Here is a 23,541-nt window from a genome sequence, read left to right as displayed (position 1 = left end):
TCTTAATCCTTTACTTCACGTGTATTTGACAGCTGACTTAGGTGACTGATATGGCTGGAAGAGCTGAAGTCTGACACGTATGCCATGAGAGCCCAATTCCATGCCTGTGGAAACCTGTGGCAGTGACCCCTCTGTCACCACTGCAGTAGCAGCACAGACAGGCCTCTTCCCAGTTAAGCCTCCAGAAGTTAATGGAGGAATCATACTTACTTACAAATCACCTTTTTAATAGCAACTGGTTTAACCTTCTCTGCCACAATATAATGCCAACTTCTGATATTTCCCAGAAGCCACTGCTTGAAAAATTGCCAGAGGCTCTGTGAGAGATGTTTAATGAAGACAATGCTTCTGACCTGTTTGAAGGAGCATGAGTACAGATTTCATCCAGACTTGCACTTTCAGATTGAGTAGATGTAGATGCACTGAACTTGAAGCTTAAACTACCAGTTTGCTTTGGAAAACTGCAGTTCTCCTGAGCAGATGTGATTTTAGGATCTGTCTCTCATTTTCAATGTTCTATTCAATCTAAGTTGACCATCACTATGGTATCCAAGCAACAAAAAATATAAATATTATTTATGTGACAAGAGCTTGGCAAACTACAAGAACAAACAAGCACATGCATTCAGATCTCAAGTTACATGTAAATTCAGTATTTGAAAAAGTAATAAAACTAAATAGAAGTAAGAGAAACAAACACAGGATTTCCTAATGACATTCAGTCATGAAAATTACCCTGTTGACCTCATAATATTAAATTTGTCAAATGCTATTGTATTTAATACCATATTTCCTCAGTCATAGCACTGAATAGCACAATGTAAATATCAGAATCCCCTGGATTTCTGTTGTTGGAGAATACTACACATCTGTATATATATATATATATATACACATGCTAACTTTAACAGTGATAATTTGCAAATCAAAATACAGTTCTATGTATTTTTGATTTCCAAAATATACTTAATGTCTTTATTCTGAAACCAAATAGTAAAGAGGATATGAGGGAATAGATCTGGGATTTAGTGATCCAGAGTTCTAAATGTAGTTTCCACATAAATAATTTTGAGTCCTTTGTGTCTAGCAAAAGACACAATGACTGACAGCAAATGACAACTACAGATTGAGCTTCCCTGTTTTGAGCAAAGACCCCAGCATTTCTCTAAAAGGGACAGCACTGCCAGAGGAAGAGAAACAGTTTATCTTTTACATTCTGCTTTCAAAAGCCTCTTCAAAGCAAAGTGGTGAAGTGGCTGGTGGCTTGAAGGGAGAGGAAAGAAATGGAAATAGAATGGAGTTTCAATTAAATAAGGGGCTGCCATAGAAACTGTCCAGGCCTGCTAAAGAGACAGTATTTATTTTGTACAGCTCATTGGCTGATACAGTTTTTTTAAAAACTGGACCAAGAGCTGAAGAGTTAGTGGCAGTTCTCCAAACAGAGAACTTTTTATACTGGAAAAGGAAAGAAAGAAAAAAACCTGTCACATTTCTCTTAACAGTCCATGCAGAAAACAGGGTTGAAATTCAAGTTAAAATTGAAGTCAGAGGGAGATTTGCCACTGATTTTGATAGAGCCAGAAGCCACCCCAGATATTTTCTATTTTCAGACAGATACATTTGACTACTGCCAATCAGCTGTCCTCTGTTACTGGGGGTTTTTTAGTGTTTTTTAGCCTTCATGGCTATGTCTATATTGGGGAATTTTTGTTAAAATTTCTCAGCATTGCTACTGCCTTTACAGTACCAGTCAGTGCTATCAATTGTATCAGTGTTGGTCTCTCTAGATGTTTATATCTGCCAGTGTATTAAACACTGTGTCATGTAACTGTGCACAGTGCTAGTAAATATTACTTATTTGTTATTTAAGAGTAGCATCTGTATCTAGGTTCATTACCTTTTAGTAAGTTTGATTTTGACTTAAACCACTCAGAGTTCTTATCTGGTGGAGCTCAAACCATACTGGTCATAAAGATCTTTCAGTGCTAATGACGTAAGACAGGTGGATAGAATTGTTTGGGGTAAATTGTTACTGCCATTTTACTTCTCCACATGAAACATGAACTGGACAGATGTACTGGAGTAAAGGGATATCTAAAGCCACAACAGTTGGTTTTACATTTACCACAATATTATTGCCTTGGGTGCATCTTTTGCACCAATAAAATTTGCCAGTGTTCCAGAATTGCCTCTAAACTCTCTCAGTTTTAAATGACGTGAATTTTTCTGATTGATCTCAAGGGAGTGTTAACTTTGAAACCTAATGAATACTGTTAAAAATGTCAGCTTTGTTAAATAATTAATTATTAATATTGGTAGCAGAAGCAGTCAATTCATCTGTCACTGTTTCAAACAGATATAAATATTTGGCTTTAGGGCCATTGTGGCTACTGATTATTGCCAAGTGAAGCAATAGGAGATTGTATTCACCAAAAATGTCTCAAATAACCTTTGCTATCCATTAGAGAAGAAGAACAAGTCCAGACCAAAGCTGTTGACCTGAGCTGATGCTCTCCTAAAGCTCAGGCTGCTTTTTTGTCTTCCAGATTCACAAACTCTTCATGAATATGTTTTTCAACAGCCAAAAATCTGCAACTCTCTTGACCTCTATTCATTTCAACTTTTACATGGAAGTTCCAAAACCAGATGTAATGTACTGATAGTTAGGGATTCCAGAAAATTCAGCAGAAAATACTGAGAACTCTATGTAAAAATAAATAGTCCACACATTAATGAAGATGCCTATTTACAGACTAAAGTAGTGGGGCTTTTTTTCAATACCTTTCTGAACAGTTTTGAAAATGTTCAAGAATTCAAGTTTGCCATTTACATTGCAGACTGTCTTCTGCAAAGAGTCAGTAGCCTGCTAAGAGATTTCAAAGCTGTCTCACTGCACAGCACACATTTAAAAGCCTCAACATCAGTAGAAGTAAAAGATGCTATTAGCACATTGCAACATCTGATCTAGGTTTAAGCACCTAGTCCCTGGTGCTTATCTATAGACTGGACATGCCCAAAATGCTTTGTCAGCTGTGTGGGGATTTGTGATAACATTTTCTGCCTTATAATGTGTAATTAGTGATAATCATAGAAACAAATAACTGATAAAAAGAGCCAAACATTTTAAAAACAAACATAAAAACATCATAAGAAGGAATTGCTTTTATACAGTGCAGAGGAAGCATCACTAAAATCTATATTAGGCCACTATTGTTGGCTTTTTTCCAGTGGAAATAAATGTAACTAACATCATTATGTGAATATTCTTTGTATCACAAGTCAAAGATTATGCAATAACAAAATGTAACTTTTTTTGTAATCAGTATTAGGAAGAGTAGCGGCACCCCAACCTGCGCAGGCATTCGTGGAAGCTTACCACAGTCTTCCTGAGAGAGCTCTTCTAGCTCTTTGTGCTGACTAGCCTACAAAAGTAAACAGGTTTCTCAAAGAGAGGTGAGAAAGGAAATCCATCCCAGTTCAGGATTTCACTGAAGAACAGAAAGTGCAGTACATTAAAGTTTCTCACACTTTCAAATTTTCTAGTTTCTACTATTACTTGGAGCTACAGCCTGTATCTCTGAAAGTGTGCATTACTTCTTTAAATAAACAGGAGCCACATACCATGTACTGAAGAATGAAGTCCAAGCTTTGGTTATTATTAAGATCAACAGTTTTAAAATTCAGGTTCCTTTTTTTTTGCTCATGGACATCTGAGCTCAGAATCCTTTAGAGGACCTGGTTGCCTGTGTTAAGGAACTATTTGTGGAAAGACCTCATTTCCCTGAGGAAAAGCAAACCTACATTTCCTCCACGGAACATATCCTGTAAACCAGCACATTGGACAACCACAGAGATCTTAGGGACCCACAGGTCTCACTGTGATCTGTACAAACAACCTTTTGCTGCACTGGCTGCAGGCACTCTGGTTATTTCTCTGATGGGCTGTTTTGCCCCTGAGGCCTGTTATTAAGCAGCCCCACTCCCTATCCCCAGCTATTCTGTCAGAAGCCCTTCTCAGTGAAGACCCAAATCCATGCTGAGGAAATTTCAGAAAAGACCTTATGATTTCACAGGCTTTAGGATGTCATTCGTGTGTCCCCAGTTTAACACATACAAGTTCTAAGCAGTTCAGATGCGTATCTCTGTAAATTAAAAAGATTACAGCACTTGTCCTAAATATTCTTCTAGCACTGTTCACTGAGCACTTGACTGAGGAACAGATTTCTTGACTTTGTGTGACAAATACCAAATTGCCTGATACAAAGACTGGAGACCCATTCATTTCTAAGAAATTGTAGTAACTTTAGAGAGAAAGTTTGGACAAACAGGTTCTTATATTGAAAAGACTGTTCTGCCTCTCATGCACTTCAAGACAACTGGTGACATTGCCCACGCACCTCATTCTTCATGTAGTCCCACTGAGCTCCCCAAAAGTAACTCAAAGGCTCACAGCGCCAAACCTGTCTCCTTGTAAATTCACTTCCACTTTTATCACCTTAGAAGAATCCCAGGCCCCAATCGAAATTTGCTAACATGGAAATAAGTTCAAAACTTAAACCTCAGACATCTATAATAATATTTAATATTTCTTCCCACCTGAACTATGTTTCTCTTTTCAGAGGTGTTAAATATCAAAAGCCTGTGTGTACTTGTAGAGGGAGCCTCAGCCCCTCTGAAAGGCAAGGTGCTTACCTATGGTACACAGTGATATGACTGAAAATCAGATCTGAACTAAGGTGGTTTTTTAAACAGGACATGTATTAAAGCAACGAGGAAGAAATATGTCAGCCTCAAAGATCTATCTAAAAATCCTTAATGAATCTTTTCATTATATCTCTGGGATTTAGAATAAAACATACAATTAAACTTATGAAACTATGTAGCAATACTTAAACTCCTTTGTAGTTCAGATTAATTGTGGGAAATATATAGTTCAATTTATGGATGTCAATAGACTAAAAGAAGTTAGCAGTGACAGTCTTATGGTTTAATCTAGTCTAATGGACACTTCAGTATTCACAGATGTGAATATATTGATCACGCAATTCATATGGGATAAAAAGAGGCAATGCACATTTGTGGCCACATTATACCCTCATCACTCCTGACAGCACTCCCAGCTTATTTAAAACAACATTCAAACCGCACATTGGTTTCCCTTGTGGCTTAATTCTCATTATTCACTGAACTCCTTTTTACTAGAAACTGACTGAAGAGCCAGATTCTGAGCTCATTGTTTGGTTTTTTGCTGACTACAATGAACAGCCTTCTCAGTTTCCAAGCCCAGCATTTCTATACACTCAAAACTGTTGCAACCTCCAACTAGCAAAATAAAATCAGGTCAGGGATGGGGAGGCAGATGAGTGAAAAGAGTGTGCACGTGCTCTTCAGAAAGAATGAGATTGAAAATTAATAAAAGACTTGCTCAGAGCCTGTAGCAACAAATGACATCAATCAAGCATGTGAGATGTGTGTCCCAAAACAGAAAAAAAATAGGGGGGGGAAAGCATTCATGGGTGTATATTTCTCAGCTTGAAACAAATGGATTTATACAATTTTACTACTCCAACTTGAAAAATCATAATTCTTCACAGGAAAAATAAGAACCATGAGCACCAGTAAAAAGAATTTTCAGTCACAAGACATTCATGCTGATGACAATTGTAAGGATACTGTCTTGGTTTTTCTAATGGATCTTTTCTTGGTTTTATAACTCCTCTGTCTTCTTTTTTCTGGTGGATGAAGATAGTGTAATTTGCCAGTGGTTCACTGAAAATTACTGTTGTGAGAACAACAGCCTCACAACTTGGCCTCACTGTTCTGAGGCCAAGTGCCTGATATGACTGGACCTATGCCCTCTAAATCCTAGCTGTTTTGAACCAGAGGGAAAAGTAAAGGTCCCTTTACCTTATCAAGGCTTCCTTGTGGACCTTGCCAACTCCACGTCTCCAATCCTCCCTACCAAGTTTCTCCTGACTTTACGCTAGCAAGTGTCCTACACGATGGCTTTGCAACAGGCTCGTGGAGACCCTCTCGCACTGTACTTGAGGCTGTGAGTGCAGCTGGTCCACATATTAAAGCTATCTGTCATTCAGCTAGCTTATTTAGCCATGTAATTTTATCACTTTATGATTTTTGGTTAAGCTGATGCAGTGGCTTTCAATTTGTGGGACAATTATGCCTCTAGTCTACACCTACTTCTCCTGGAAAACTACCAAGAAAAAGTGGTTTCCTGCCAGTTGACTTGCATTTGCTCTTAAAGGTCTTCAAGGAAAAAATTTTAGAGGACAGCAAAACTAGCATGAGTTAAGCATATGATCAGTTCTGATTTTGACTTCAAATGGCTGAAAATATAATGTATACCTTGATTAATTGCTGCAATCATTAGTTAAATTAATTGGTAAAACACGGACCTTAAATCTATTATGCTGAATTCATCTAGTCAATTAAAGAGCCCTTCACAATCAGAATTTTTTTCCATATGAGCAAGTTATCTAACATTTTCTTGGACAAACATGATGGATTTTTCTTTGGTTTCTCACTGCATATAAGGTTTCCCACACAAATCATTTGGATACCTTTTCTCGCATCCTTGGGAGATCAGAAAACGCCATTGTACTGGGTAAACACACACAGATATAATCCCTGCTTTTAGGGGGCAACCATTTTATACCTTGGTCTAAAATGGTCCCTGATCAACTGCACTACTTTGAAATCAACTACTCATGGGTTTAGTCAGGAACTACTCCATATGCAAAGAAGCCCCATCAAAACAGGTTATGAAGAACTCTTGACAGCATTGAGTGTTTGTGTTTCTGATTTCTTATGTTTCTGACTGAGAAAATGCCATATGGAATGTTCTCATTATATATTCCCACCACCACCTCCCTAAATTTATAGGTGTATGTTTTTCATGCCAGCAACACACAACTAAATGCCCAGAACTGGCCACCACGGTGTTGTATTTTTCAATACTGTCTGTTTGACTTTTGTCTCCTCCTTGCCTTTTTAAATAATAGGAAAAGCAAGTGGTACGCACTGCAATGTCATTGTCAAGAAACTGATCCAGCTCCCATTAAAATGAATGGGAAAACTCCCACTCTTTCAGGGGGTGTTGTTCTAGACTCACAATGCACAGGTTCCACATGATAAGGAGCCATCTTTATGCCCAAACAGGTGTCTTACAGCCGGACAGATGCAACCATGTCTGCACGCCCATTACACCTGACCCAATAAATCCTGCCTGTTTTGAAAGCCAGATTCAATCCCTAGACCACACCAGTAGTAGTCCTTCGGAAGAGAGCAATCAAAGGTTGTAAAACTCCTAAAAATGCTACTTTTTTCTGGGTTAGGCACCTGGCTACATTGTGTATAATGCATTTCCACCTTTCTTATCCTATTCAAGTGAACATTCTTTATTGCTTAGGTTATGAAGGATCTCGTAGTACATATACAGGGTGAGAAATACAGCTGAATTAGCATTACAAAATCAACTTTAACACTGATAGATTTCCAAGGTTGCTTCTTCTGGTCGATGATGTCATTTTATTTTCACTTTTATTGGACAGCACTACCGTTTTCTACGCTTAGTCTCTTTCTTTCAGCTGACTGCACTTTATATGCTGTAAAAAATGTTTGTCTTCTTATTCTTTTTTTATGGATTGTCATACGTTTTCCCCAGTCCTGCAGCAGCTACTTGGTTTGGTGTTTATTTCATGTAGCAGAAAATACCTATCACAGAAATGCAAAGGCAGCCTGACAACAAGCTTCTCTCTGGGCATGTTGACATCATCCTCCTCTCTGAGCTCTAATTCAACTTTCAACACAATGCCTAAAACCACACAGCCTCTGAGCACAAAGGATGAACACGAGAGTACACTTGTGCATTCTGTTGCCCTGTAAGCAAATTGCCTTGTTAATGAGGAATCAGTCAAATAATGGCTTTGATAGTCTGCATTTAGATTAGCTAAGATAAAGTGCAAAAGTGGGTTTTTTTGGTGTAGCACAGACAGCAGCACATGCTGTTCAAAGTTTGGGGCTATGAACGTCATTGACTAATTCTTTGACATCTGTCATATGAAAAGGCACCGTGCAGCTATTTCATGTGTCATAAATACTCTTTGGAAAAAAAAGAGGCAGCTAGGATTTTTTAACTTCACTGATAGGCCAAACTGGAGCAGCACTTTGCAAAGTGTATATATACCTCATAAAAGACATCTCATTTCAGCTGTCTGTTTGTATTTACATGGACTATACCCGGAAGAAGAAGAGAAGAATGTCATTGCTTTCACGTAATAGATAAGGAAAAGAAATTCCGTGGTTATGTGCATAAGACCAACGTTTGTGGGGTGAATATTGCTTTCTCTGTTCATCATGAAAAGAAATCAGTGCATGCACAGAAAGAACCCCTGTAGATTGGATAATGTGCTATGAATTGCTTCTCTGTGCTACCTTGTTCGTGTAGTCATACATGTAATGAATTGCATCTCAACTCTCTCCCAATAAGTGAGCAAGCGAACCAACAGTCATTTCATTTCTGAATGTTCCAAGGTGGTTGCTTCTCTGAGCTCTGCATTTCAGCAGCTGCAAGCTGATGGAAGAGAGGAGGGAAAAGACATCCATATTTTTTAAAGTTTTCCATTCCAAGCTAAATAGCTTGGATGAGAGAAGAGGGAACATAACTGAATCACACGGACAATCTGTTCTTTCAACTGGTGGGGTTGGTAGGTTAAAAGGTTTTTACAAATAAACAAGTAAAAGAAAGGCAAGTATTAGCTTATGTTTTTGACAGAAGGCTGTAATTATGCTCTGCTCTGTCCCACATAAAATACTAAAATATGGAAATGTTACATTATCTATCTTTCTTTTATAGAACTAGTACATTCTCTTCTTATCATGATGTCTGATCTGGTACATTATTCAAACTCAAGCCAAAGTATTCCACCACTTGAGTTATCACTTAAACAAAAACAACGTGAAGAAGCTCATAATAAACACATCACAAAAACCTGCTCCTTGGCCTTCTAAAATTTTGCTTTGACAAGGAGAAGAGCCCATCAAACCTGCTTGAACAGCTTCCTCATTGGGACACAATCTGAAGGTAGACCATGTCTACCTTTGTCATCCTTGGCACATTTTCTGCAGTGCTGGACGCAGGTGGGCAAAGCAGTGGGACTGTACTCTCAGCTGGGCAGAAGAGAACTGTTTTATACTGATTTTGAATTTCCCTCATTCTGACAGAAGAACGGTTTGGTGTTGGCACATACGGTGAGTCAGATTCAGGGCTGTTATAACCTTAATAGTTGGTGACAGCTTCCTCTCACTGGTATGTCAGGCCAAAGACACCTGCTTGGTAGCAGTCCTGCCACACTAACTGTTAGTCACTGACTTCACATTCTCTATTAGTTACAACATGGACAGCAGAAAGTGGTTCCATAATATTTGTGCCTGTAGGGGACTTCGTATTTCATAGAAATATCCATATAATCACTGGATCTTTATTCCCCAGTGACAGGACAGGGAAAGCATCTCAGCTGTTTAGGGTAATTTGTTTTAAACAGACTATGTAAAAACCCTAGCCATTCTCTCTGTCTTTTAAAAAGTGATTCATTTCTTCAATGCAGTTGACCTCAGAGATTCACCACTGCAGGTACTGTAATTTGAATGAGAAATATGCTGCTCTCAAGATTGAGTCTAAGCAGAACTCTGATAAACTGATCTTCGTAAAATTCACTATGCTGCTGTGTTTAACAAAGCCAGGAGCTAGCTATTAGTTCTTTTTTTATTATTTCATTTTTTTCTCTTTCAATAGACTATTTAGAGTACAGCATGCTGAAAAAATTGGAATGAGGCTCCCCAACAGATATTAGTTGCGTCTGTATTCTTCCTTCTGCCAGGAACACAAACCACACAATCATTACGGCAATCAGCACAAAACACAACATGTTAAATCCCTCATTTCTTTAGCATAATATGAAGTCTCTCTTTCTCTCATATTACCATTCTGGTCTGTCAGGTATGTGAGGTTTTTCAAGGCAACAGGTGTTTTTTGAAATAAAATACAGCCTTCCCTTCAGCTCATTATGTGAAAGAGACAGCAGCTGCAAGTATAATGCTGAGGGACACATGGTCTATAAGACACCCAGAAGAAAAATACTCCTTGTTCCACTTGTTAAGGTAAAGCACAGATGTTGCTTCAGTGATAAGCACGAGCATAAGGCAACCACAGTCTGCTCCATGTTGTAAATTCAGAATCTAAGATTTCAGAATATTTAGTAGGCTGCAATCAGAATCACCGGTTTCTTTATGTAAGGAAAGCTAACGCAATGTCTAAGCTCATAGTCCTAACAAATACTCCTTTATCACAGCTTGCATTACACTATCATCAACAATATGCTAGGGACTATTCACAGACATGGCAGATAAATTATTAATAATCTTTTATATGGACTCAATTATGAGTACCAAATAGTGACAAATGCATAAATTAATACATTTACTGATTTAAACATTTACAGATAGTGTATATTAAAAAGGTTTCAGTCATTTAGAATGTTAAATGCAATACTTTTCCCTGCTTAGTGTTGGTACTAAGGCTATTTCTGGATCACTCAGATCTAAACTGTTGAAAAATCAACTTCAAAATAATGATGTCTAATGAATGCAATAACCAAGTTAGAACTGATCCTTTCCAGGGAGCAATCCTCTGCTTAGTCGGGTTGATAATTCCTCCTCTTCCCCTCCCAGCCCCATTTATTAATTTTCCCTAATTTCTCTGAAGAAAAAAGTACATACATTGTAGCTTATAGTATAATTGTTCAGGCTTTTTCAAATAAAAAGGAAGTGCAGCATTTCCTTAGAAACACAAAGATCCTCTAGAATTCCCTGATCTCCTTACTTCCTCCTGTTTCCTAGGCCTAACTAGGTCAGCAACTCTGCCCTACAAACAAGAACATATAACACCGTAGTAAAAAACACAGTTCAAAGAATAATTCAGTCATCCTGCTCTGTGAGTAGGCTGCTGCTTTGGCTGTCTTGAAGAATATTTATGTTGGCCTTGCAACATGAATCCTGGTAGGCTGTAGGACTGCGTGTTTGTCTCGCTACAGTGTTTGTTACGTGGAGCAGCAGCTGCAATCCACTGAGAATTGTACAGAGAAAGGCCGGGTGGCATGGACCTACTAGGAGTCAAAAGTTTCACACTCCTTCAGATTCAGCTTAAACTGATGCTGGCTCTTTTGTGTGTGGGGTGGGGTTTTTTTCCAAAATCTATATCGGCAAGCTGCTTGTAAGATGAGTCCATTCCTTGTCATTCTATCACCACCAGTTTTAGAGAAGACTAGCTTAAAAAATAAAATGAAAAACACAAGTTCTGACCACAAGAGGTTCATAAAGTTAGGAAGTATTTTCATCATGAAAATGACAGCATAGTACTTCCTTACTGTAACATATGTAGTAAAAAATGGGTCATTTAAATGGATGACATACTAATTTTTTAGTTTGCTATATGGTTCCAAATGAAAGAGATGTAAGTATTAAAAACAGTCAAAAGAACAAAATCTCTACTTTAACTGTAATGATGATACACATGGCTAGAAAACAACCACAGGAAGCTACCATTGCTTGGGCTCACCTAGTGTTTGGTACTCATTTGCTGACATATGTTCTCAGTTGTGTCCCTGTCATGCAAAGAGCTTAGCAGCCAATGTGACAATTCAGATTGCTTGTGACTGAGAAGTCTTCAACTTTTGGCGCTGTAACAGGCAAGCAATCTCTTCTTATCAATCCATAGAACCTTTTGTCCTTCCTGAACCAACTGTACTCAGTGTGTTATGCCAGACTATTACTACTAGAAGAATTAATAATTCAGAGGTAATTCTGCTATTAACATTCTACTCTACTCGGAAATCAAGGCTGATCACACAGATTCCAAGACTTGTGTCCTTCTATCATCAGAAGAAAATCTGAGTAAATACTCACATGTGTCTTCACGTCACCTTCAAGAATCTTGCTGTACCTGAGAAACTCTGCAACACTTCCATTCAGCAGCCTATCAAAGGCTTCAACATATGGTGCTATGCCTAGAAAAGAAAAGAATTCCATTATAGTGGGTTCATAAAGTACATAATGCATAGGACATTCCTGTGTAATAGGTGGAGGAAATATACCATAGAAACAGAGGAGATTGCAGTAACTTCATTTCTGATTGGTGAAGTCACTGAAAATGGATGTATAATTATTTTTTTATCCTAGCTAGAAAATAAAAAAAAAAAATCTTGCTTTTGGTAGAACTTGAATAGAAACATGATGAGAATTTACTGTGTACAATGTAGTGTTTGTCTTAAAATGACAAGTGCTAAAATAAACACTTCTCAGCCCTTCAAAGGCCTAGTGACCTGAAAAGTATTATTGTCTTAACAAAATTCTCCTGTTAAAGTATTATCCCTTAAAATGAATCTGCACCACAATCAACAACTATTTTTATACTGCCCACCCATTCCTGAAGGTCTTTGTATTGTTTGTTGGCTTTGAATAGCAATCCATTCCATTTCCAGGAAGAAAGTCTTTAGAATGGGTTGACATAAGACTTGTGCAGTGAGATGTGGCTTTGTAATCTCCTATTTTGTCATCTCACCCTATGAAACCGTCACCGGACAAAGAAAGCTCAAACAAGTCTTCTAGATGACATATCTCATTGACTACATATATGTTATACAGTCTAACATTACAGGAATAAAACTGCTATTTTCTATATGGTGTACAGAGCAGTTTCCTAATAATTTGGACACTCAGAAAATGCAGACAAGGCTCAATATCTTATGCTCCTAGCTTCTACATGGCTCTATGTACCTGTTGAGATAGCAAAAATAATCTTTCCTTGGATGCCTCCCAGCCCTCCCTTTACTCCCTGACATATCCTCGTGTCTTGTCTATGCCTCAGAACCTTTGCCAGATACAGCATGAGTGACATACAGGTGAATTTATGGCATATGTAGGATCTGAGGGATCAAGGTTAAAATTCTTCCCAGTCTCTCTCCCTTATTAATGAAGCCTGAAGGTTGGTCTGAAGAGGTACCAGGTTTTACTCAAAAAATCTGCTTTAACCTTCTGGCACTATATGACAATTGTGTCCAAATTCATAATCTTTGAAAGCCCTCTTTATTCCACAAGAGTCATCTGGCTCCTTGACAGAAAAAAAGACAGGCTCTGGCAACTGGAGTTTGCAGTGGTCTGTCTGAAAAAGAAAATGTACTTAGCTAGGTGGAATTTTGAGGCTCCTTTTGTTCTCTTGATGTCATTCACCTATAATTCTAGGAATTTCTGGGCGTTCTTCCATATTAAGTGTTTGTATGTAAACCCCTCAAATGACCCAGTATACAAAAGGTTTTAGTGGTGAAGATGCTTCTGAAAGCCCATTTATGTTCTTTGTCAAAATCTGTGTATGTTTTCAAAAGAATCACTGTAACCTTTTACTTTATAGCAGAGTTTTACATCGCAGTTCACCAAATGGCAATTGTCCTATGCAAAACTAGAAAGCAACCATGCTATTTTTTACTATTCAATACAGCTAACTCTCAGGAGCATTTACTAGAATTTGCTGCAGGCTGTGCAGAGCAATTGAATGATTTATTTGCAACCCTGCTGTTGTAATGCCATTTAGGAAAACAGTAAACGTACAGGTCTCCCGTCCTCCTCATTATTTTGTTGTTTCTGAAAACATATTAACTGAAAAGTCAAGTTGGTTTTTTTTCTAAATAATTCTAACTATGGATTGGTCTTTTAGGGCAGGGGGGGCATGGTAGAAGAAAGCAATATATCTCCATTTCCACTAGAGATTTAAAAAAGGTCATGCTCTGGCTGAGTGTCAGTTTTAATGGAGGAAAAGAAAAGAGACCTGTAAGATTGTTTACTCTGCAGTGGCTGTGGAGGGCATGTGAACCTCCACAGAGGCACAGTAACACGGGCATACACAACAGTGTTCATGGCACTGTAGGCGTATCAGTCACACAAGCTGAAGACTTTCCTAACTGCACAAGCAAAAGCTAATTCCTGAGTCCCCGTGTGAGACAGCTCTGCCTGAAGATGTGGTGCAGGCTGGCAAGCGCCCCATGGTGCTGCTCATCTCAGCTTCTTACCGCAGTCTCCCAGTGGGTGTGTTTTATAATCTCACTCCAACAAGGTTTGTCAGTTAGTGTCTTTTAGAGATCTGTTGGGATTTTAAGCCTCTGCTTCCCCAGGGAGTAAATCTTTTCACCTGCCTGAGCTCTTAGGTTAGGTCAAGAATATAAACAGTTTTCATGGAAGTACCTCACATGGCAAGTTATCTCCTGTTCTGAAGCAGACCTGGTTTGCAATACTGAGCTCTGGATAAATGGAGAGATACACCTAAATAGACTCACTATAGAATTGAAGTCTGTATTTTTGAGAAATGTACATCTCCTAGTAGTGATTGATTTATTTGTCAGTTTGCACATGGATCATATTTCTCCATGACTTTGCTTTGGTTTACTAGCTGTCTAGGTTTTCTCTGGACTTAAAGCATTTCATTACTCCAGCTTCCTGTGACTGGCTAACTCCTCTGCTATGGAAGACTGCTGGAAGGTGCTCCCCTCCTGCCCCAGGAACATGCTGCTCTCTGTCAGCTGCTCCACAGCAGCTGCCAGTGTGTAGGCCCATGGCACACGTAAGTGTGGGGAAGGTCTCTCGCATATGTTGTTGGGTCAGGGCTGGCAGAGAGGACAGTGAAGCAGCTCACACACTGACTTGCTGCTGTGTCAGTAAAGGAAGCTGCCTGTAACTTTCTTTGCATTCTGCAGCTTCTGTACAGCAGCTGAGTCTGTGCTGGGATGCGCTCTTCTCTGGAGAATGCACAAAAGGGCCAAGGAATACAGAAAGCAAAGGACATGAAGCTAATAAAGAGATATATGTCGGGGTTCTAGATGAAAAAACAAGCTCTGGAGAAAGGAAAGGGCACCTCTATTCAATCGAATTTGGAGCTCCCATGTTTATAGGGTTATTTATCCAATAAATTTCAGAAACAACAAAAAATTAAGGAGTGAAAAAATATGACTTGGTGATATGATGTGAATAAACAGACTTTTTTTGGTATATTCTTCAATGTAGTGCTTTGGAGATCCACTTGAGAAAAGAGAGTTCGAGAGACAGCAACGTAAAGCCATGGATGTGTAGCAGTCCTTAGCAAGTAAATGCTTATGAACAAACTCATATTTGATTAAGGGTATTAAACAATTAAATGAAGTGGGTCTGCACTGTGAAATTCAGAGAGAGCTGGCAAATAAACACTGTGTTTATATTGGTGACCTCTACAGAAATATTTCTGCTGTAAATTTTGGGGATGTCTCATTTCTTCTGCTAATTGGGCTCAAGCAGACATTTTCATTTGGTGAGTTATTTATAGCGATATAAATGCCAAGATGGAAAGAGTAATAAAGCTTGAGATATGGACAGTATATTTCAGAAACAGTCAAATCTTGAATTCTCTAGGTGGTATTAATTTAGAATTTGCAACGAGTGGGATTGCACTCCCTCTTAGAAGACAAACACATGCACTACCTGCAATTTTTAAATAACAGAGATGGTACTTCAAAAAAACAGACTTACTTCCATTGACTCCATTGATGCCATCACACTCCATTCCACCAGACCTATGTGAATTGGAAAATAATGATTCAAGTCGAGTCACTGCTTTCTCCAATCTCTCCATCAAACCATGAGTCTCTGCCATTCTGAAAAAATCATAAAGGATGGAAACAGTGTTAGATCCCTGTAAATAAAGTCCACACTTCATGCTACAGTTCTGTTCACCTTCTGGCTTTTTCTTTTATAAACTTCTATGGTAAAACTCATATTTTTTAAGTACTGTCTTTCTGACAGATAAGCATTTGCAGTGATGAAGCTGACATAGGGTACCTTGCTTCTTTGTCAACAGAGAATATGACCAAAACCAAGCTCTGTTTTTTCATTGTAAATAGTAGATTCAAACCATTGCTAGTGTAGCTTTGCAAAGTCTACCTGTGGATAATTTATGACAAATGTATGTGTATGCTCCCAGTCAGATACTGAGATGACTGAAACAGTTATAGAAGTAACTGGTTAAAAGTTATGTCTACAATGATTTGCATCAACCATTTACAGAGGAGAAAAGTACAGACCCAATTAATACTTGACAGAAAGGAAGACTTTAAATGTATACTCCCTGATTCTTGAAAAGGTACATTCTAAAATTTGTCTCAGTCTTTCATGCTTTGCAGTAAGCCTCAGTCACTTGACTGAAGTGTTTATTCTTCTGTTAAGTATATGAATCAGTGTTTTTCCAAGTTTTTTGAATCAAGCATTAATTAACCTTTGGAAAGAAAAAAAAATCCAGAGGCCTGCTTGTAGCACTGCTACAGTGCTGTTGATTTAAAATTAAATAGAAATTAGGTTAAATTTTTAACAACTCACACATTATTTCTATCCCTACAATGTGATTATCTGCTCTCTTACATGTGAAGCAGTTTAGGCATTGACATTTTTGAATACTGGCCAATCTCTCAGAGAAAAAAGTGCTATATACAATCCAGAGTGAGAATGAGTTATATAAGCAAAGATAAAACTATGTTTAAATCCCCTATCATTTAATTAACGTGATCCTTGAGAACAGTTCCAAGCCAGCTCCCACACTAGGCTGCATCCCCTGCCCAGCACTGGGGTGTGCAGGAGTAGGAGCAGCATCAGAACTTGCATCCCCAGCTGGGGCAAGCAGGTAGTCAGAGGCTCTCTGGCACCACTACCTTGTGGTTGATTCCTGTTTGGCTTGTAGACTAGAAAGCTTAGGCATACTCGGAATATATGTGTAAACATACCAGTTCCTAAAGAAGAGCCTGCTAAAAGTGCTAGTACTTTTAAGATATTAAAGCATAATAGTAGATTCCAATAGACTGCAACACTATGAAACACTTAGCAACCAAAACAAACATTGCTGCTACAGTGTCCCCAGAGCCAGTGGAGAATGCCTAAATGTTACAATTAAAAAGTAAAGTAGCATGGAAAGAAATGGTTTTACTTACAAACTAGTATTAATAATTCTTATTAACAAAAAATAATAGTATTTTTATTTTTAAAATTTAAATGTGAGAGGAGATTAGTTACTAGGACTGTAGAAACACATGCAGAGCTCTTGTGCTGAGTCATGCTGCCTGTCAAACAAGGCGGGACTTTCAGACTTTACCCTATAAATATAATGAGGTTTGACCTAAAAGTGAAGCAGGAGATTTTACAGTGAGAAACCCTTGGGAGAACCCCCTTCATGAGAATTTTGTCTGAAATTTATGGGTTTTTCCTATTTAAATGAAATGAAAAACCAAAACCCCAAAAGAGGATGTCACTAGACAGCATGCAGACAAACTCAAAATTCAGAGAGGCTCTCTTTGCTTATCACAGAATCACAGAATGGGCCAGGTTGGAAGGGACCACAGTGGGTCACCTGGTCCAAGCTCCCTGCTCAGGTAGGGTCATCCTAGAGCACATGGCACAGGATTGTGTCCAGATAGTTCTTGAATATCCCCAGTGAGGGAGACTCCACAACGTCTCTGGGCAGTCTGTTCCAGTGTGTGCTCACTCACACAGTAAAAAAGTTCTTCCTCATGTTCAGGTGGAACTTCCTGTGGATCAGTTTCTGCCTGTTGCTTCTTGTTCTATCACTTGGCACCACAAGAAGAGCCTGGGTCTATCCTCTTGGCATCTTCCCTTCAGATGCTTATAGACATTGATGAGGTCCCCTCTCAGTCATCTCTTCTCAAGGCTGAACAGGTTCAACTCCCTCAGCCTTTCCTCATAAGAGAGATGCTCCAGTCCCTTAATCATCTTTGTGGCCCTCAGCTAGACCTGTTTAAGTAGCTCCATGTATCTCTTGTACAGAGGAGCCAAGAACTGGACACAGAACTCCAGGTGCGGCCTCACCAGGGCTGAGGAGAGGGGCAGGATCACCTCCCTTGACCTGTTGGCAATGTTCTTCCTTTATACTGGAAATGTATACTATTCTGTTTGAAAAATCAATTCGTTAAAAAAAAAAAAACACAAAACAAACACAAAACTGCAAGGGTAAAAATATCTTGGCATGAATGAGATGAATATATCAGGGGAGCTTCCGTGATGCTCAAACTTCCATGAGAATATTAAACCTTTTCTTAAAACAAAGCACTGTTAATTCTCAAAAGTATTATGAACACATTCTTTTCACATTCTTTTAGGCTACATAAAAGCCTAAAATGGTGTCTATTTAAAAAGTTATGTTTTCAACCAGCCTAAAGTCAGGCTAGTCTAACATAGCATACTAACAGTCAACTCATTTCATCAGCATGTTAGAATACATTTTCAGTACAGTTCTTGTTTGTCTGTATTTAAAGATACAGTCGGGTAGGTTGGGTTTTTTATTAATCTGCCTTAAAATGTTCTTGGATGATGTCACCAAAGTGCACTAAAATAATATAAAAATTTCTATGGCAGACCTGTTACTTTTTGGCCTATTTAGCCTGATTTTGCCTGATTTTGCCCATTGTTTGTTTACAAACTCAGTATGTTTGACTGCACACACCTGGAGGTCTGAGGAATCTCACAAATGAGCAGACTTGTAATGTTCTACCCAACAAACTTCCCTCTGTAAGATGCTAAGAAAATACATCACAGTGTCAGAAGATCAGAGGAATAACCCAGTTCAATAACCCTATGGACATCTTTATGCAACGCTTTCCCGCTGCAACACAGTCTTTTGTTCACTATATTCTTCACAGCTTTATTCTATTTCCATTAGCTGGAGAATCACAGAATATTACGAGTTGGAAGGGACCCACAGGGAACATCAAGTCCAGCTCTTAAGCAAATGGCCCATACTGGGATTGAACCTTCAACCTTGGTATTAATAGCACCATGCTCTAACCAACGGAGCTTATCTCAGGATCAGAATTACCACATGTTCTTCCAAAAACAGATATCACCAGTGAGGCCAATCACAAAATAATATAGTGTTATAGTCTTTTAAAACAGAAGTAGAAACTATTTTTTACCCTAAAATTAGGGATGCCAGGTTTCTATTGTTTTTATACAGAATGTTATGCTTAATAACTCAATCATCATGTTTACAGTGCACCTACCTTTTTGTCTGTGTACTTATATATTCATGAGTACACGGTATTTGCATCTATACTTACACATATGCATGAATGTAAGAATACACACAGGTATTTCTGTCATGTATGAATAAAGTGCAAGTACACTTCTGTGATTACTGTATATAACACTAAAAGAGCAAATCAGTTGTACCTACAATAACCTCACATTTACACCCTGCTTTACCATCAACTAACTAGGCATCTATCTTACAAACAACACTGGAATTAACGTTACTGTTCTGAAGTGAAGACTCCACTGAGCAATAGCATGAAAACTCTCTTCATCCATTCTCAGTCTAAACATTGACATCTTTGTCTATATTTAGGGATTCACGTATTTGGTTAATATTACAACAACCTTCAGCATTTTCTTGGCCTATATTCAGCTGTTCATCCAATTACTTATTCTGCTCTGTGTGGTCAAACAGGTACCACAAAGCTGCAGCTCAGAAGGAGTCAGAACACAAATGGTACAGCTTGATTCTGTGAAGATGCTGTCTGTGCGATATACCATCAGAGCTTATATTATAAATAAATAATAAGACTGGTCTACTCACAGTGTCAAAATCCTGGCATGTTAATGAAAATATAGAGGATGTAAACATGTCTGTAGGATGCATACACTTCCATAAAGTATATTTTTACATCAAGACAGATTCTCTATCTCATCTCTACTAGGATTTTAATTAAAGTTTTGATCTTGAAGTTGATGATCAGGTTAATCATATATATCTTTTCTTGGATTTGACGCTGACCACCTATAAAGAGTTAAAAATGCTTCAACTCCCATGTATCCAGTTGTTCTCTTGGTGGAGAAATACAGTATCCTTCACTGAAAATAAGGTCACCTAAGAGCCAGGAAAGGTGTTAATACACATCTACTGACAAATTATTTAATATTTGACATTGTTAACTGTCTCTTGCGCACAAAAATTAAGACAGAGGATCCACAGCTCTGCCCTGTTTACTGCTAATGATATCTTTTCTGGGAGTGCTAAATGCATGTGGTAATACTACCATCTGTCATTTCTTCCCCAAAAGAAGTAAAGCCAAAACCAGGTAGAAGAAGGCATATTGAAGCCCAAGAAGCAGATTTCTTTTTACGGGCAGGCCTTGGGAGATCATTGCTTCTCTCCCCATCTGTCTCAAAGCACCATTCATCTATTATCAAGGGAAAAAAACTTGGCTGCAGACTGAAATTCTCTGACATACTAATCCCAAACAGCAGTCAAACTGTAAGTCAAAACACACAGGTACTATTCCTGTTACCACTGTATGTGACTTATGGCGGAGGACCATATTGCTCTATCTCAAGAAGAAACAAGCTGTAACGAACGCACAGGGAAAAGCAGTATAGTAGCATAAGGGGAAAAATAAACATATGACGATTTATAAGGCATGTAAAAATGGTGATTTGGAACACAGGAATGGTGCCACCTTGTAAAGTATGATATTACTCTGACAAACATCAGCAAGAGATAGTTCCACAGTTTGTTTTACTTCCTAGGACTCTTTTAATTTGAAAGAAAAAGAAACGACTGCTTAATTTATTTGGGGTTTTTTCCCCCTAGGTACCAGTTCTTTCAAATACATCTAACACCTGAAAAATTACACCAGATCTCACTCACACTCATCATCTGAGATGCTACAAGTCAGATTTGGTTCTCCTCTCTATGTCAAAAAAGGGCAGACGCCTAAAACAGAGCATAGCCAGCAATGTGGCATTTCAACTGTATCTACCATTCCTACACCATTTGGAAAATCACAGTGTTATTGGAAGTACAGCAGCCTATACATGTGCTTTCTCTTTTAAGTCTTTTAATAAATTGCTACTGAGATAGGAAATAAAATATACAGAAACCCATACTGCCAGCTGGTACTATCAGAGAGCCAGTCATGAACATTTTATAGATCCAAAGCACAGTGCCCTCTGACAGTTCTTCTGTACAATATATGTCAACATGCATCAAGGGAGTGGAAATGCATACATGTTCCTGAGCATTCCCACAACTTACAAAAGCATCTTAGGGCACTTCATTTCTGAAAAAAACACAGGCAGCCTGAGGTTGTAATAGCTGGCTTTCCTACACCATCATTCAAACACATACCCACTCCAAGCCTGTGTTGAGCAGGCAGTCTTTTTGCCACCTTTTGCATGAAACCCAAATTCCTGCTGCACCCCACTCTGGTTCAGAGAATGAAAACCCACTGGCTTGGGGCCTCTGGAGTTGTTAATTTCCAGGCAGAGCTCAGAAGCAGCTTGGTACTGGCTGAGAGGTAAGGAGGAGCACCTGAAGCTATTTGGGTTACTACCATAAAAGATTCTACCAACAAAGTATGTGTTGGTAGACCAATAGGAACATTACCTTGTATGGTTTGTGTTTTGTCTCTCATTAGCTGTACGGGAGGAATGTAAACAGGCTTCTCAAACTGATGTCAAAGTGGATTAAACCAGAAGACCTCTCCGTAAAGCCCTGTGTGAGGAGAATGATTCGGGTTTCAAATCAGTCTTTTTTGTTGTTGAGCCCCTAGATCTGCTACAAGCTTACTTGGAAGCAATGTAGTTTTAAGTATATAGAAAAAAAAATCTTTTTTTTAAACCCATTAAAATATATAGGGTTTTTTTTGTTAGAATGGACAAGGATTATATCTGGGATAGCAAAAAGACAAAAAGAAATCTGTGTGACTTCTGCTTTTTGTGGATGGATGGGCCATTTTGACTAATAAGTTGGTTTGAAGTCTTGCCTGGTTCTAGTATACTCATCATAAAATATTTCTGTCTATAGCTCAACTTGTGTTAAACCATTGATATGCTATGAATGAATCCCTTATTGCTGTGCATAACTGTGTGCTACCTCAATTATCTTGTCTGTGGATTTGTATCTTTGGCATACCCTCTGTGTTTTTCAAGGGCTATTTTTTATAAGCAAAAAAACTTTTGTGTAGAAGAGGAACTTCTTCCATTTAACCCAAGTTTTTTCCTTTGTCTGGCTTTATGTTGTTGGTACCACCAAGCATACTTTTCTGCTTGCATTCTGGATCTTCCTCTGCTTCTCTCCCTCTCCTAGTGACCAGGCTGCTGTCCACAAAAACATGCAGGAAAGGAGTAGAAGCATTTTTGTATCCCACTGTTTAAAAAAATTACAAAATCACTTGTAAAACAATCTCTATTTTGACAAGTACCCCTAGGACTGTTGATATATTTTCGTTCTTATCATATCCAGTTTAGTCCCATAATTATGGGTGAGCAACTGCACACATCAAGCTGTGTGTCTACAAGTCAATGTAATAATAGCATGGACTGTGGTTAGGCCTCTGATAACTTAATATGAATTCTTTAAAATATGTCCTGTGTTTATGTATGTGCTTAGTATCTCCTGGAATATCAGTTCACTTTCTAATTATACATAAGTTCTGCAAAGAGCTTCTATTCCTTGCTGAATAATTTTGACTGTCATCAATTTTGTGATCACAAAGAACGAGTTCATTATTTAATGATATACTGAAGCAGTCAAGGCTTGACAGTCTGTGTAAGCATGATTGACTTAAAATAACCAAGGCAACCCAGTTTCTAAGTACATTCTCCTATTCTTTTTATGCTCCCTTTTCATGTCACCACTGCTCATAGTCTTTTGTCTTGGTTTTATTTTCTTCTCTCCCTCCAATGAAGTGTAAGAGTTTTAGCATCTCTCCAATCAACAGAAACGCAGTGTCCTTAGCCACCTCATTTACTATGTATTAGTGTGGGGCTCTTCATGTAACCAAGCATCTTAAAGGCCTTACAAGCCATTTAATTACCTGTCACAAGTCCAATTACTGTATGTAAGCAGACTGCCTTGCTCAACCAAGAAACTATTGCATGCAGGCATTGATTTTATTAAAGTGCTTCAGTTCAGCTCATAATAACTGAACAGTAAGATCCTTTATGCTACAGTTCCAAACAAATTGAATTTAAACTCTCCAAAAGCATAAGTTCCACACAGTACAAACCCCTATGGAGTGTTCCAGTGCTTCCAGGATGTGAAAGAAAAAAGCAAAGGAGGAAGTCACAACTAAGCAAATGGTACTGCAAGCTCTAAAAGTGCAAACTATGTAATTACTTCTGCAGGAAAGAGGAGACTAGAGCTATTCAGTACCAAGGTTAGTAACGGGTTTGTTTGCTGTGCTGGTGGCCTTTCACAATGCTTCCACACCCTACTTCTCATGCATATCCATATTATGCTGAAGCCTGAATAGTTGGGCTTGATTTCAGCCAATTTAGCTCGTGTTCTTGTTCTTACCAGAACATCCTGCTGCAATTATGATCTCAGCACTCTGTATCTGATGTTCTCAGGCTCATCATGGCTCAGCCTCCAGCCTGTGTAACCCTTCC

General features: G+C 38.5%; 1 protein-coding gene across 2 annotated transcripts in view; it reads right to left on the bottom strand.

Annotated features, from left to right (window-relative positions):
- The window catches only part of CAP2 (cyclase associated actin cytoskeleton regulatory protein 2), a 68,954-nt gene that overhangs the window by 41,427 nt on the left and 3,986 nt on the right, over positions 1-23,541 (bottom strand). Inside the window, exons 1-3 of one of the 2 annotated variants that reach the window (XM_027744993.2) lie at positions 21,536-21,636; positions 15,622-15,746; positions 11,980-12,080 (exon numbers count right to left, since the gene is read on the bottom strand). In XM_027744993.2, coding sequence (XP_027600794.1) covers positions 11,980-12,080; positions 15,622-15,745 — 225 coding nt within the window. In that variant the 5' untranslated portion in view covers position 15,746; positions 21,536-21,636. Of the gene's footprint in view, positions 1-11,979; positions 12,081-15,621; positions 15,747-21,535; positions 21,637-23,541 lie in introns of those variants that run through there. The other variant, XM_027744992.2, reaches the window with a different exon arrangement.

The sequence above is a fragment of the Pipra filicauda genome, unplaced genomic scaffold (assembly GCF_003945595.2).
Source record: "Pipra filicauda isolate LSUMZ 115617 unplaced genomic scaffold, ASM394559v2 scaffold49_size4853605_pilon, whole genome shotgun sequence".
NCBI lineage: Eukaryota > Metazoa > Chordata > Aves > Passeriformes > Pipridae > Pipra > Pipra filicauda.
This window is presented reverse-complemented; position numbering and strand designations above follow the sequence as displayed.